Source organism: Callithrix jacchus, chromosome X (genome assembly GCF_049354715.1).
Source record: "Callithrix jacchus isolate 240 chromosome X, calJac240_pri, whole genome shotgun sequence".
Taxonomy (NCBI): Eukaryota; Metazoa; Chordata; class Mammalia; order Primates; family Cebidae; genus Callithrix; species Callithrix jacchus.
Window position 1 is genome coordinate 8,700,357 of NC_133524.1, and position 15,439 is coordinate 8,715,795.

The following is a 15,439-nucleotide window of genomic DNA, read 5'->3' on the forward strand; positions in this document are numbered from 1 at the left end:
AAAACCATCAGGAGTTACAACTGGAAACATGATGACAGAAATCCGAAGTGTTGATTGTCAAATTCCAAGATACTTTCATTAGGATGAAGTGCTGTCTTGTTAACATTTACCAGACCTCACATTCCATTAACACAGACATGGAAAGAGGCTTTTGAAATCTCCTTGGCAGCAGAAGCTGTCAATTTTTCTTCTTAAATGCAGGAACTTTTCTTTTCTTTTCTTTTCTTTTTTAATTTTTGGAGACAGGGTCTTGCTATGTTGCCCAAGCTGGTCTCAAACATTCAGAACTCAAGTGATCCTTCAAATTCAGCCTCCCTAGTAACTGAGACTACAGGTGCATTCCACTGTGCCCAGCAAAAATGTTTATTTAAGAAATAAATGAGTTGACTACTTGGTCTGGTTTAAGGATACTTTATTATTGAACCAGTATGTACAAACTCTAACATGAAAATAATGAGTCACAGAATATCAAGACTATTTACAATACTTTGTTTTTTACAAAACATTTTTTACAAGATTACTTCTCTCTAAATAACATGACAGACATACACAAAAATCCAACTTTTTTATTACATACATAAATAAATATTGACTTTAAATGACCACTGTAAGGACATGAATTCTACAGACCATTTGAATGAGAAGGTAGCAGTTTTGTTATCTGCACACTACAAGATAATTAAGTAAAGGGGAAAATAACTTTATATAGATCTCTGTTAATCACTCTGTAAATCATATAACTCACTAAAATATTCAGTAGAGGTAAGACAGTCATGAGAATCCTCTCTGTACCTGATACCGAGTCTGGCCATGCAAAACCATAGTAAGAGTCAACATCTTTATAGATCTGTTCATATCTTATAATAAACTTTAAAGTACATGCATCAGATATTTAGCTACTGTGTTCTGCTTATAATGAGAAAGTTTATATAATAAGTTTTAGAGTTATTTGCAACCATAGAAACGAGTAAACTTGAAAACCACGGCATAAGAAAGGGCATTAAATAAATAAGTCAATATCACAAATGACATTTATGGATACACAGGGCAAAATTAGTATTTGTACTTGTATAACACAGACACAAGTCACAATTCCATCTTTTAATCAGGTTGTTTAGTGGACATAAAAGACACAGTTTAGGCCTTTGAAGTCAACCATAATAACGTCTTAGCTTTCCCTTAGTTTTTGGGACTTGTTGTAGAAATTTACTGGGTTTCCTATAAAGGCCAAGTTCTCATCTACTGAGTAAAGATCATTCTCTAGCAATGGTTCTCAACCAGAGGTACCGACCCTCAGGGGCAGTTGGCAATATCTGGAGACATATTTGGTTGTCTCAACTTGGGGGAAGGTGCAACTGGCATCTGGTAAGGAAAAACTGTGGATGCTACTAAAAACCTACAGTGCACAGGACAACTCCTCACAACAGAGAACTACCCAGCCCCAAAAGTCAATAGTGTTGAGGTTGAGATGAACCTGTGTATACAGTCAGCTATGTATCTACAGTTTTCAGGACATAGATATATATCTAATCTTTGAACTTTGTTTAATCCACATTACAAAAAATTACCTGCCAAAAACTTTATCTTGTCTACCATGTCATATTAAAATAGTGAACGACTGAAAGGAGCAGACGTTGGTTTGCAAAAATAATTCTATGGCATTCCAGGTAGAAAAACAGAGTAACACAGATAAATCATCATTAAGGAGCAAATGTTGTAAATAAAAATAATGCATGTAACTGCAATGTATATCAAATTAGCCACCTGTATTTGATAACATTTTTGATAAGCTTAATTTTTTAAACAGTCAATAGCATTACTGGATATAGTTTTCTCACATTAGAGAAATGCATCTAATTTCAATAAAACGTATTACAGGATTAGGTACCAAAACTATGTTTGTTTAAAAACATAGGTTTTATCCTTTATTAGAGCAATCACATTTTTAAAATTCAAAAAATTGCAACTATATTTTTGATCATCTGAATAATATTGGAGCTTATTAAAATTCACAAGAGAAACACTTATTACCCCATTAATAGGGTTTTTCTTCTAATAACACCAATAAAATTTAAATTATTTATTTATAGCAAAATTAGAAGCCCATAAGAGCTGGTTTAGATTTTTTAAGGGAGATGTAAGCTTCAGAATCACCATATGAACTAAAAATATCTGTCCAATCTCTATTACCCAGACAAAAGAAGCATGATTAAGTTTTATAAAATTAAATGTAATAATTTAATAATATTTTGTAGCTATGTATAGACTCCCAGCATTTTTAACTATACAACAGTACAAAAATTTGCTGGCATCAATATTTGGATTTGTTCATGACAAATTCATGAAAAAGATAAACAGCCAATAATGAAAAATTTTAATTTTCAAAAGTTTTAAGAACTTGAAATTCAGATGCTGGTAATGGCAGTAGAATAAAGCATAGTTTTAGAGAAGATATCTGTGGTATCAGTTTATTTAAGTTTAGGGATGTTTTTAAATAAAGACTGTTTTCCATTTTCACCATTCAAAAATTATTAGAGCCAGGTAATTTCACAACTCAGTGTGATAAATCCATCCCAGCTGTGACAGTAGCTGCAGAAAACCATTCAGAACCTACATGAACTTTCGTTCTGAGGCGTCCAATTTGAGTAACTTGTACAAAGCTGTAATATCCACTCTTCATATAGTTTAACACACAGGAAACAGGTTTCAATATTTACTATTGGGTATCCATGTTTATAAATGTGTTTCCTAAACACATCCATCGACATCATAAAAGTACTTTCTCTGCATTTTAATTTGCATTTGCCTTTAGACACTGCAGTGAAGCCCCGTGGAGTCAATGACTTCTGAGTTCTCCACTCTTTCCAGGAATGGTCAGGCATATGCATGAATTCAGGAAACAGTAAAACAACAAGAAGCAAGTACGATTGTCAAAATCTAAGGATAAGGTTTCTGATTTTCTGTTTTACTTAGGTAGGTAATGACATGGGGGCACCTTTCTTTTACAGTGTTTAATTTTGACAAATCACTCTTTTCTCAGAATCAGCATTGATGGGGAAAACGTATGATCCTCATGACCTTTAAAAGAGCTATATCTTTACTCACCATTGGTGAGCTATGAAAATGATTTCTTCAGAGATTCATGCTCAAGGTCTCTTTATATATATGCATGTGTCTGTGTGTATATAGACACGCGTATCTATGCAGATTTCAAACCATGTATGTGAGTGTTTTCTTCAAGAAAAAAACAGTATTAAACATCTCTACATTTTAGGTTACAATACACACTGCAACACTCTATACTGGTAACATGTTTTGACTAAAGTTCATGCTACAAGGGAGTAATCTGTAGCATAAAATTTTCCAAAAGGTAAGATATAATAGATTTGAATGCATATAGATGAATTAAATACAAGTAACTGTCCTTCTCTATCAATCAAAGCCCTTTTTTTAACATTACTAATAAAATTCAAGCATACAAGAGCTTGCTTTATGAAAAGACAAATCTCTGCAAAGATCTAAACATGCTCGATAGTTGGGATTTTTTTCGTTTGAAGCAAGAAGTTTTGTGAATTTTCAGTTGGTGAAACAAAAGTACACCAACACCTATTATCTGTATTGAGGAAAATAAGGGAAAAATATAAATAAGATAACATATCAGGAAAATCTCTCACATAATGGGATCGAATATTAAAAAGCATCCCCAGGAAATAATTTTCATTTCTCCAAGGTAAAATCTGGTTAGCAGCTTATTTCATTGAGTTTCTCTGTTTTGGATGTCTTGTAAACCATAATTTATAGAGGGAACTTTCATTTACCTTTGTCTAAAAAGCAGCATAAGGTACTTAAAGTAGAAGCATTTTTAGATTTAAATTCGCTGGTATATTTTAGATTATGTATTTTCATTTACAAATCACTGAGGATAAAAATGATCTTATGAAAGATTCAAATAAACAAAGCTGTATAATCTGATTTTTCATATCAAATCAATAACTTAGTCAAAAATATATTTTATTGATTAGATTTATGCTTAGTGTTATATGTGAAATGTGTATTTGTTACTCTACTTTTTTGTGAGGAGTTTGGTGCTCCAAATTCAGGGAAAACTGAGTTCTGCTGTAATTCTATAGAAATGAGTGATACCATACATGAAAACAGAATTTAGAGTTAAACAGGCCTATTCTTAATTTTCTCCATTCTTGTAGGGAGCTGGTATCTGTATTTACCAGTCAACTATTTCTCACTTGTCTCCAGATGCATCTGTGATTGACAAAAGTTCTTCCTGCACTAAAGTCACATAGGAGAGTTGGGGCCTCTGAGCAATTCCCATTGCCTCTGTAAGTGTGCATGTCTCGTGGCCAAAGTTCAACAAGCTTACACATCTGTGCAATTTTTAAAAATCTTCCTGAATAGTTTAGTATCTTTCTGGAGAAGGCTTGTAATGATGTGGATGATGATGCTTAAGATGAGATCCTAAAAAGTGACAAAATATATCAGTCACATCCCTTTATACATATCAAATAAATGATTGAATTACTTTTATTTGTAGAAAAAACATGAGACCCAGGCAAATGTTCCTTCCTATGACCCCGTCTTTCCTATTCTGAATCTGAATGTACAAACATTCTTTCTCTCCTTTCCCTGTTTTTCTCTTTCTCCTTGATGCCTTCCCAAACCATAAAATAACAAGAAAAAGAAAACAAGTTCCTTTCCTTAAGCTCACAATTATTCAGTCAAACCATAATCCTTTCTTATTTGCTCAAAGAAGTGTTAAAAACTATCAACAACTTTTGTTAAATAGAATTTCTATGAAGGAATATCAGAAAAGCATTTTATCTGACAAAAATTTTAGAGGCTATCAAGCTCTCCCATTGTGATAGTTTTTGTTTGTTCTCTCTCTCTCTCTCTCTCTCTCTCTCTCTCTCTCTCTCTCTCTCTCTCTCTCTCTCTCTCTCTTTGTTTTTTTGAGACGGGGTTTCTCTATGTTGGTCATGCTGGTCTTAAACTCCCAACCTCAGGTGATCCACCTGCCTCAGCCTCCCAAAGTGCTGGAATTACAGGCGTGAGCCACTGAGCCCAGCCTAGGTATTGTTTTTCTTCAAATTATAAGCATACCAAGTTTATTAGGGCAAATTTAATCTATCATTTAAAATAATCAGAGTTAAAACTATGACTAATTCTCAATGTTTTATCCACTAGACATTTATCATTAGACACTGGTTTTTACATTTAAGCTAGAAAATAAAGTAAACGAAGTACGTAATTTAAAAATCAGCAAGAGGCTGTTTTGAAAATCTAGGTGACAATTTTCTTTTAAACTTGGACTTGATTTAGCAATAAATGAAGTAGGTGGACTTGGGTCATATCATGAAGAAAATTGATGACATATATTACAGTAATTAATATCTATGTGACAAGAAAAAATGTTCCTTAGCAAAATATTATTTCCTATATTTTGATATTTGAAAATCTTGATTTAAAAATATTTCAGACTGATATGAGACTATAGATTTTTTTTCCCATATTCATTTATGGTTTAAAAGATAAGGAAAAAAGGAAGCATGATATGGGGAAAAATGCAAGGAAGGAAAGAAAAGGAAGGATGGAGGAAAAGAGAAAAGAAGAGAGGGAAAGGAGGAGGGAGGGAGAAATGGAGGGAGAAAGGAAAAAAGGCAGGAGCAAAAAAGGGAGAAAAGGGGAAAATGGGAAGGAAAGGAGAAAAAGAGCAATTAAGCATCAGCTATGCAATTTATACTACAGGTACCTGGAATAGAGTCCAGTGAGCTGGTACAAACAGGGAGAAAGAATTTCAGGTGATCACAACTTCCCTATCTCATAGAAACCTGTAATAGTGTTATTTATTTGTTTTCATTTTCCAGCAAGACTTTTTTCTGTGTCCACAAGATCTGACAGGACACCTTAATGCCCTGGCACCCCACTCACTGTGCGCTGAAGAGGGTGGAAGCTCCGGCGTCCGGAAGGTCTTGATGGTGGCTGGCCCCTCCCCTCCAGAGGTCAGCACTTGCACTTCCAGTCGGTAAAGAGTGGACGGCCTCAGATTGGGCACTGTTAGGACATTGTGATCCTAAGGGGGCAAGGTGAAAGAGGATGCTCACCGACAACCTTTCAGAGACGATGCACAGTGTGCAGATAGGCTAGGACAGTTCTTCCCCTACTCGAGAATATCATACATAGGCAAGTTTGGTTGCTTCGTAAAGGCAAAGAGAAATATTTTTCCTCATTTATGGGGGTTCTCTGCCATATGATTTCTTAGCACCTCACTCAATTCTTGGCAGCCTAAGGTATTTGGCAGAGTTAAAATGTGCCAAGATGCCAGTTCTCAGGGCTCACTCCTGGGATTTTATTTATTTTTTTATTCCTTAACATAAGACTTTCCCATGGTTTAAAGTCTTCAGCTGCACATCTTGTGATGCGAATTCTTGATAATTTCCAATTTTCAGTAAATGAGCCAACTATTTTTCTTAAAACACAATATCTGTCAATGCCCATAAGTAAAAATACTTATTTTTATGCCAATACACTCTTCTCAAAACTCAATAAAACCTAGTACATTTAGAATAACTACTCTCTTATTCCATGGAATTTTTCTTTCTGAGATTTAAGTTGTGTTTCTTCTTTTTTTTCTTCCCTTTTTGAATTTTTTAATGGTGGTTGGCTATTCCAAGGGCATTTTCAGCGAGCTGGTAAAATCCCACACATGATTTTTTTTTTTTTTTTTTGAAACTAAGGAATTAAGTTGCCTGGAAGACAGGCCAACTCATTATGGGCTTGAGCCAAATTTGAAGGTGAGGGGAAGAAAGACAAACAAGTTTATTTTAGCTATACCTGCCCCCTCCCCCGCCCAATCCAACACTTCAAACAGGGCATGTCCACTTGAACCAGAGAGACGTGAGGTTAACAAAGACAAGAAAGTGGCACAATCACTTAGACACAAGATAGGGTACAGTCTTTTCACGAGTTGGCTCTAGCCATCAAACTTTAGACGGCAGCTTATGCTACGTCTTAACTATGCACAGATATATTTGTGATGTGTTAATTCTTGCAAAAGATATACTCAGAAGAAGAAAATACAGAAATATGACTCAATGGTACAGCACACAGAATGACAGAGGCAGCCATCTCTGAAGGTCTTAAAAAAGAGCAGTAGATACCAATGAGAAGGACATAGTATAAGAGGGGGCACCTACGGAAGGCAGGATCTGGGACTGTGAAATAATGCTGTTGGGTAGGCTGTTCTGTCTGCTTTCTGTAGTGACCTCAGCCCAAGTCACTTGAAACCCAGTCATGGGCTGATAGAGATTGGCCTTGGCCATCTTCCAAGAAAAATGGCCGGTGATGTTCACATCCTGGACGATGAACGAAGCAGAAAGGTTCTCAGGCTTAGCTAGCACCTTAGAAAGAACATGACCTGCAGCAATGCAAGAAGGAAAACCAGGATTAGGCTACTAGAGAATGTGTGACCATGGGATCCATTGTATATTCATCGTAGGAACGTTCAGCAGCTAGTCTGTGGGATGATATTAATAGAAACAATCTGACCTTGTTCTTTAAACATGGGTTCAGGCAATCACCCCTTTGACATATAGGGACAGGTTGAGTAGGAATCTCATCACTACAACTTTGTGCTAAATGTTTCTTCCAGTCCTTCGGGGATCCTTTCTTAGAATGATCTTTTGAAGATGGAAGCAGGAGAGCAGTTAAGACCCTGGCAAGACTTAACTATTTCTTAAAGAATAGCAATGACTGCAGTGAGAAGGTAAATATTAAAGTTGTTCGAAGAGCTATTAAATCCAGGGCTTTTTTTTTCTTTCATTTTTTTAGAGGTGGGATTGCACTATGCTGCCCACGCTGGTCAGAACTCAAGGGCTCAAGTGATTTTCCCATCTCAGCCTCCCAAAGTACTGGGATTTCAGGCATGAGCTGCCATGTCCGGCCAAATCCAGGACATTTAAATAGAGTTTTTCCCACTGCAAGACAGGCGCTTTGGCAAGAAGGGGGATGGAAGGTACACATGTCAGGTTTGCTGCATTGGCATGGAAAGTGTGTGAATATAATCCACACAGCAAAGGGATGGGATACAAATGAAATAATTGTATCAAACTTTGCCAAAACACAAGCGGCATCTGAATGTTTCCCTTCATTTCCAAAGGGATAATATTACTATCAAAGGACATCTTTCCAAGGCTGTTAGACTTATAAAATAACACATTCATTCCTAAATATCTTCCTTCCACATCAGGCCATCATAACATAACTTAGAAAGAGGGACACTTTTGGTTTTTATGGTCTTATGAAATGCAGTTTGGCAATGTTTGGAAATTGCTGCTGACACCTTAGACCTAGATGTGGGGAAGTCCTTCAGGTGAAAACATACCTGCTTCTCCAGGGCAGGCCTCCGGCTTATGGCTCTTCCCCTTAAGAGCAGAGCATGGAGGAGTAGTGAAGAAAATGGTTTCTGCCTTGGAGTGACCTTTTGGCCGTATCGGTTGGACAGTCACCTTATACTTGCAGGAAAATGACAGATCTTGAAGAATTATATAATTTTCCTAGAGCAAGAGAAAGAGAATATGCTAGCAATAAATCTCATTAGGGATTAAAAAACACTGGCAAGAATTGAAATAATATTCTATCCAACAAGGATGTTTCCCCATATAGTGTGTGTAATATGGCTTTTATAAAAAGTACAAAGGAGACACTGTGTACATTTTGATTAATGACAATTGTGAAACACTCCCATGGCCATGGGATATACCCTCTAAAATTAAACAGTATCATAATAACTCCTCAGCAAAGCAGGCTACTTCTCAGGTCACAACCAGCATTTTTGAGTTGGGGGCAGTGCAGGTAGTGGTGTAAAGCTGTAAATACAAATCCAACTGTTTTCTGTTAAAAAAAAAAAGTCAGGCCTTTCTGAGACATAGATTAATTCATTTATATGTAAGTTTTTCTGTTAAAAAATGATTATTTTTTTAGCAATGTAATTTTTCCCTTTTTTGGAGTGCTTACTGTTTTATGCCATAATGTTGTGATTAAATATAAATAAAAGAAAAAACCTGAATGGTAAGGAGTCAGAGGCTAGGAACGTAAGTTTATGATAACGTCAAAAGATGACATTTCCTGTGATGACAGGTGTGTAGCTCTCTTTCTTTTATATTTGACTAAGTTACACTTATCCATTCAGTTTTGTATTTATTAATTCTTAATGTATATGTATAAAAGGTGCAGATGGATAGCCGAGCATGGTGACTTGTGCCATAGTCCTAGCTACTCAAGAGGCTGAGGTGGGAGGACTGCTTGAACTCAGGAGTTTGTGACCAGCCTGGGCATCGTAGTGAGACTCTATGGTTTTTATGTGTTTTATTTAAAATTATTTTAAGAGACAGAAAAAAAGGTACAGATGGAATATCTCTAGTATTCATTGAATTACGGGTAGGGGGTCTTGCTAGAAAGCAGCAGGGCTGACAGGAAAACAAGACAAGAATTAAAATAAAAACTCAGGCTTGAGTGATTTACTTGAATGAGGAGTGGAAGTGGCTGCAGGTGACATAGTACTGAGTGTGCAAAAAAAAAACAGGGAGTGACCTCCAGGGGTGCTGACCCTTCATCCAGATGGTGACAGGAGATGGGGTACACCCAACTCTGCAGCCAGTTAGCACAGTGAACAGGAAACAAGCCAATCTGGACAACGCAAGCCCAACCCAAGGCCGCCATGTCTCTTTGGGAGTCTGAATTGCTTTTCTTTGGGAATAAATCTGCACTTTATGTGGGACTATATTGGAATCCAAGGTTAGCTATTAAGGATCCTGTTTCACAGACATTTCAATATTGCTTTCATGTTGCATAGGAGGCAGACGTCTGCAGCAGTAAGTGAATTAGCAGATGCTCCATTGTAGCATAAAAACAAATTATAATAATTGGGTCTAAAGGTTTAAAAATAAATACAGACAAGTTCTAAGCTCCTACAAGGATAACTTTTCAGGATTTTGATTTTCATTTCTACCAGATACATTACATCTGCTTAGCAAACAGTTGTTACCACTTTCAGAGTTCCTAAAGATGATAAGCATTAAGATTGCGGAATTACACTGACATAAGCCCAGTTCTGCAAGGTCCTGAGACACGCACATATAAGTAAAACAAAAAAAACCTCACCCCTCTGCCCACAAAATATTAATAAATTCCACTTCTGTTTATTTCCTTCTCTGCTTTTCAAATAGATTTCCCTATTTAGAATGTCCGTTTAATTTTTTTACTGAAGGTCACAAACATTGGAGCTAATTTAAGGATAAATGAAAGGAGAAACTTTGGTGAACATGAGACAAATCAAATCCAGTAACAAAGAAAAAGAAGCTGTGTATTTCTGAAAATCCAGTGACTTGTTTTATCTTATTCTCTTAAAATTATGCCAGCAGGTATGGTTCTTAAAATATTATACTCGTTGCTTTAGAAAATGTTCAAAAGAAAAATGTTCTAGTTACATATCACAAATCAAAACATTGCACATTTGGGGTCATGTTTTGGATTTTGTAAACTGTCCTGAGGTATTACATATAAATTGCTGTCATCAGCACTTTGCATACTACAATGACCTCTTAAACATTTTGTGTTGGTTTGTTGATTCTAATCTATAATTCATGCATTAACTCCAAAATATTTGGAACAATATTTTGGGCAATATTGACAGAGTTGCTATCCTCAGAGAGTTTAATGTTCTCTTAAAGCTAAAAGTCAAAATATTGGTGCATGCTATAGAGAACAGGGAGTTTCTTTCACTAATTGAGCTGATGGCAGTTAGGGACATGGTGGCAAATGATAGAGTCACACAGAAATTCACTTGTACAATGACACCTTTAGATCACGGTGCCATGGCAAAATTCAGAAAGTAATTGAAAGGTTTTGTCCAGTTAACATGAAGCATACAGACACTCAGGCATATTTCCCTCTGAAATATGGGAGTTCTTTAAGAATTGTGTCTTTAGTCTCTGCACTTTAGGTCTTGCTCCATATTGATAACAGAGTAAGTTCCCAGTGCAATGGTGTGAATGGATAAAAGAATGAGTGGATATAATGACCATTCTGTTTTCCGCTTCCATCGAGTCATTATTCAATAGCTGATTTATGAGAATGAGTTATCTGTCTGACATGTCTAGTTTGTGCATCCTCCTGTCAAATCATGTTCACAGATCAAGTTGGCCTAGAGATCAGGTCCTTACTTGGGTCATGCCAGATGATGCCTCTGATCCGGTTGTTCTGTTGTGGGCACATGCTTCAGGAAACCACCGCACATGATATCGGTTGACAATGGGATCTAAACACGAAAACACACAAACAAAAATAACAGGCTGGATGTTACATTCCATGTAGTCTGGGGTTCTTAAACTTGAGAGGAGAAAAGGAGAGGAAATGAAACTCTACCAGTGACCAACAAATACACAGGTGAGCCAAAGGAGGTATGATTCTGATTACTTAATAATTATAATAAGTAATAATTCTGATTAGTTAATGATTAAGAACAAAGTAACACACTGCCAAGGGAAAACCTGTGCTGAAGTGCAAGTACTAAGTAGAAAAAAAATTAGTAAAGTCATAGCAAAATTATTCCAAAGATGTCTTGGGAATAAACTAGCCATGGTTTTTACAATAAGCAAAGTCCTACAGTGAAAGGTAACACTTAGCAACAGCTCTTGTAATTCCTATTGTAAAACAGAATCATCAGAAGTTTCTCAATCCTACATTAAAAAAAAATAAACATGAATTACTATTAAACCCACACAAGAACAAAAACATTTCCTTCGCACTTGCAGAATTGCCTATCCAGGCTTATCTTCTGTTACGTATTGCCACAAAGTTCTTTTTTCAAAAGGATAGGGGCATATGCTTCCCTTTCCCCCTTAACCAAGTGCATCCTGGAATTTCTGTGTGGTTGATCCGTACTGAAACATGACTTGGTGTTCTCAAAGACTGACCCTTTGAACATGTTTATTCCTAGGGTGAGCAGCATATTTTCTGTACATTACTTTGGACAATAAAGTGGGGGGAAAAAAGAGAAAACGATGACAAGAAACTCATTGAGTGTGAGAAAGCAGGCCTTGACAGTATCAGGTTTATTAATTACCCCAGTGTATCTGAAGGGTATGAAATGGCACAAAATGGCACCGTTTTGTGGGTGATTAACATCTTGTCCCCAACATCATGCCAAGTGCTTGATGGAGGTTTTCAGAGGAGAAAACTGTTTGATGAAATTGGGTTGATCTAGTGGGAACTTTGCTTTGAGCACTTTAGAACCAGAAAAGAAGAACTTTAAATCTGAGAAAGCAAACAGATACAGAAGTGGGCACTCAGGGCATTTGGTTAAAAGAGAAATCATGTACCAGAGGTTTTAATTTTTACATAGGAGACATCAAGCATTTATTTTTTTTAAAAGGAATTGTAGGCTATGCACAAGGCTGAAGTCAATCAGTGAGTGTGTCCATGTTCTTCCATTCAACAGCAGTGAAATAATCACACAGGAGTGGCTGCTGCCCTCCTGAATTTTACATAGTAATAGGGCCAATAATAACAAACAGAGAATAAATAAAATGCTTAAATAAGACAGATGTTATGTTAGAAGTTAATAAGTCTGCATATAAATACAAAAGGTAAGGGCAGTAGGGTGGATTGACAAAAAGGCCTGATTTTATATAAGGCGGCTGGTGTGTGTTCACTTCAGAGTCAGGACTTGAAGAAGGCGTAGCAGTGGTTAGTGGCACTGCAGAGACCTGTGAGGAGGGCGTTTTTGGCTGGCCCTATCCAATAGAACTGGCAGTTGTGATGAAAATATTCTGCCTGTGATAAACTCTAGTCATCTGTCCCTATAAAACACTTCGTATGTCCTCTGTGCAATAGACAAATTAAACTCTTAATTCTGTTTCATTTTAATTAATTTAAATTTAAACAGCTTAAACAGCATATGGCCATGGTTACAATATTGGGCAGCTTGGCTGTACCAGCAGGGAATACACAGCAGTCAAAGTGCTAACATGAGAACAGAGCATGACCAATGATTGAGAGTCTTTGGTGAAGAGCAGTTAGGGGACTTTGGGTGGGTATATTACAGCAATGCAAGGAGGCTTGGCTGCCCTGGGGATCCTCCATATCCTAAAAATCCTTTACGTATTTTCCAGTGCAATTACATCTTCATAGAAGGCAACATCAAGAGTGACACATGGGACACTCCTTTGGGTTCCCTCCCTTTTGTCAGTCCTAAATCTCACTATGTCTGAGTTCATTGCAGTTTCTTCTTTTCTCTCTGGGTCACCTCCATGAATCACTTTATTAGTTCCCATGGATTGAAAAATGTTTCTGCTGACAGCTCCCAAATGTCTACTTTCACCTGAGCTATTCCATCGAAGAGCTGGTGCTCCCTCCTTTTCCCATGTGGAGGCCTAAACTCAACATTGCTGAAGCTACTATGTTGATTTCTGCCCTTCAATAACCCCTTGCATTCATACTTTTCTTTCTGGCTATAGGATGCAGAATTCTGGCCCCACACATGACCTTCGAGGATGGTGGATGGGCTTCAGCAAGCAACTTCAGCAGCCTCAGTGAGCCTCATTCCCTTTATCTGAAAATAAGGATACTGAGTCAATGCAATAGGTTTGGGGTGAATTTTAAATCAGTTCATGTACTGGTTTTCTACAGCTGCTGTGACAAATTACCATGAGCGTAGTTGCTTAAAACGATATAAATATCTTCTCTTCTTGAGGTCTGAAATGGGTGTCACTGGCCCAAAATCAAGGTCCCGGCAGGGCTGTATTCCTTTCTGCGGGCTCCATGGTAGGATGTATATTCATGATTTTTCAGGTTTCAAGAGGCTTCTGGCATTCCTTGGTTGGTGATGCCCTTCCACCAGCTTCCAAGTCAACACCGGGCTGAGTAGTTCACACAATGCCATCTCTCTGGTTCTTGAACTCTGCTTCCCTCTTCTACTTTTAAGGACTTTCATGATTGTACTCATTTCCAGCCAAATAATTAAGAGTAATGTCCCCATCTCAGGATTGGCTTTCAGTCACTGAATGGCTCTTCTCTACCCTCTGAATAAAGACATTGATATTCCTTATCCTGGCTTCCAGGTCTGACTGCCTCTGCATATTTATCTCATGCAGAGACTCCTCTCATTCCCAACATTTTGTTTAATTCTGAGGCTACTGCAGGAATCCCTGTCAACCCCATTTGGTTAGAGCTCCATAACTACAAAGGTAATGTGTATTTGCTGTCACTGTTGCATAAACAAAGATGAGCATGGTGCCTGGCAGGTGATAAAAACACAGTAAACATTTAATGAACGACTAAGCGAATGAAGAGATATCCGTTCAAATTCACTTTTATTTTACTAGTCATTCTGGCAACAGTGAAAATAATTCCTTATAAACTAATATACAGAATAAATAATGTAAAAAGACAAGGTATTACATAAGGTAATTAAAAGCAATCTGAGAAAGTAAAATATAAATTAAACTTAGATTAAAAATGCCCTGAAAGTATTGTAAATGGCACCCTCAAATGACCAATATGGGGACATTTATTTTTAAAAACCAAGCCTTAACAATGCCCACACTGATTTATATGATTTAAGCTCAATTTTAACAGTGAATTCATAGATATTTGCTTCAATGGAAGTCATTTTTACAAACATCTTGTCCTTACCTTTATCTTGCCAATTACTAAAATCCTGAGCTTGTATTTTAGGTTATGACTGCAGGTCTCAATCTGTAACTAGAATATTAAAAATAGCACAGTTCAGGCCGGGTGTGGTCGCTCATGTCTGTCATCCCAGCTACTCGGGAGGCCAAGGCAGGTGGATTGTCTGAGGTTAGGAGCTCGAGACCAGCCTGGCCAGCATGGTGAAAAAATGGGTGTGGTAAAACCCACACCATTTTACAAAGCCAGTGTGGTGGTGCATGCTTGTAATCCCAGCTAGTCTGGAGGCTGAGGTAGGAGAATCTCTTGAACCCAGGAGGCAGAAGTTGCAGTGAGCTGAGATGGTGCCCATTGCACTCCAGCCTGGGCAACAAGAGTGAAACTCTGTCTCAAAAAAAAAAAATCATAGTTCAATCAAACACTTCCTGAAGGGCTATATATGAAAATTCTGTGCTAAATACCCAATTGATCTGGTTCCTTAGCTTAATTCCTTCCACAAATAAATGACATTACAAAGGAAGTACTTGAAAAGTATTTTTAAATGATAAAAAATTTACTTGTAATATGCTTCAACTATGGTTCCAAAATTGGATGGATCTAACTTTCTTTTCAAATAGATCTAACTCACAGTGTCTGGCATAAATGAAGGGCTCTAAAATCAGTTTGCAAAAGTCTAATGACCAAGAATGATGGGGTTATTGACAGAGCTCTGAGAAAGAGGCAATCCTTGGGTTCTCTA

The 15,439-nt window shown here is 37.1% G+C and overlaps 1 protein-coding gene across 3 annotated transcripts in view; it reads right to left on the reverse strand.

Annotated features, from left to right (window-relative positions):
- Positions 1-395: 395 nt before the first annotated feature.
- Positions 396-15,439, reverse strand: part of ANOS1 (anosmin 1) — a 191,388-nt gene continuing 176,344 nt past the window's right edge. For all 3 annotated transcript variants that reach the window (XM_035287640.3, XM_035287639.3, XM_002762611.6), the window contains 5 exons: positions 11,235-11,329; positions 8,396-8,567; positions 7,209-7,429; positions 5,944-6,085; positions 396-4,473 (listed from right to left, as the gene is read on the reverse strand). In XM_035287640.3, coding sequence (XP_035143531.3) covers positions 4,415-4,473; positions 5,944-6,085; positions 7,209-7,429; positions 8,396-8,567; positions 11,235-11,329 — 689 coding nt within the window. In that variant the 3' untranslated portion in view covers positions 396-4,414. The remainder of the gene's footprint in view (positions 4,474-5,943; positions 6,086-7,208; positions 7,430-8,395; positions 8,568-11,234; positions 11,330-15,439) is intronic.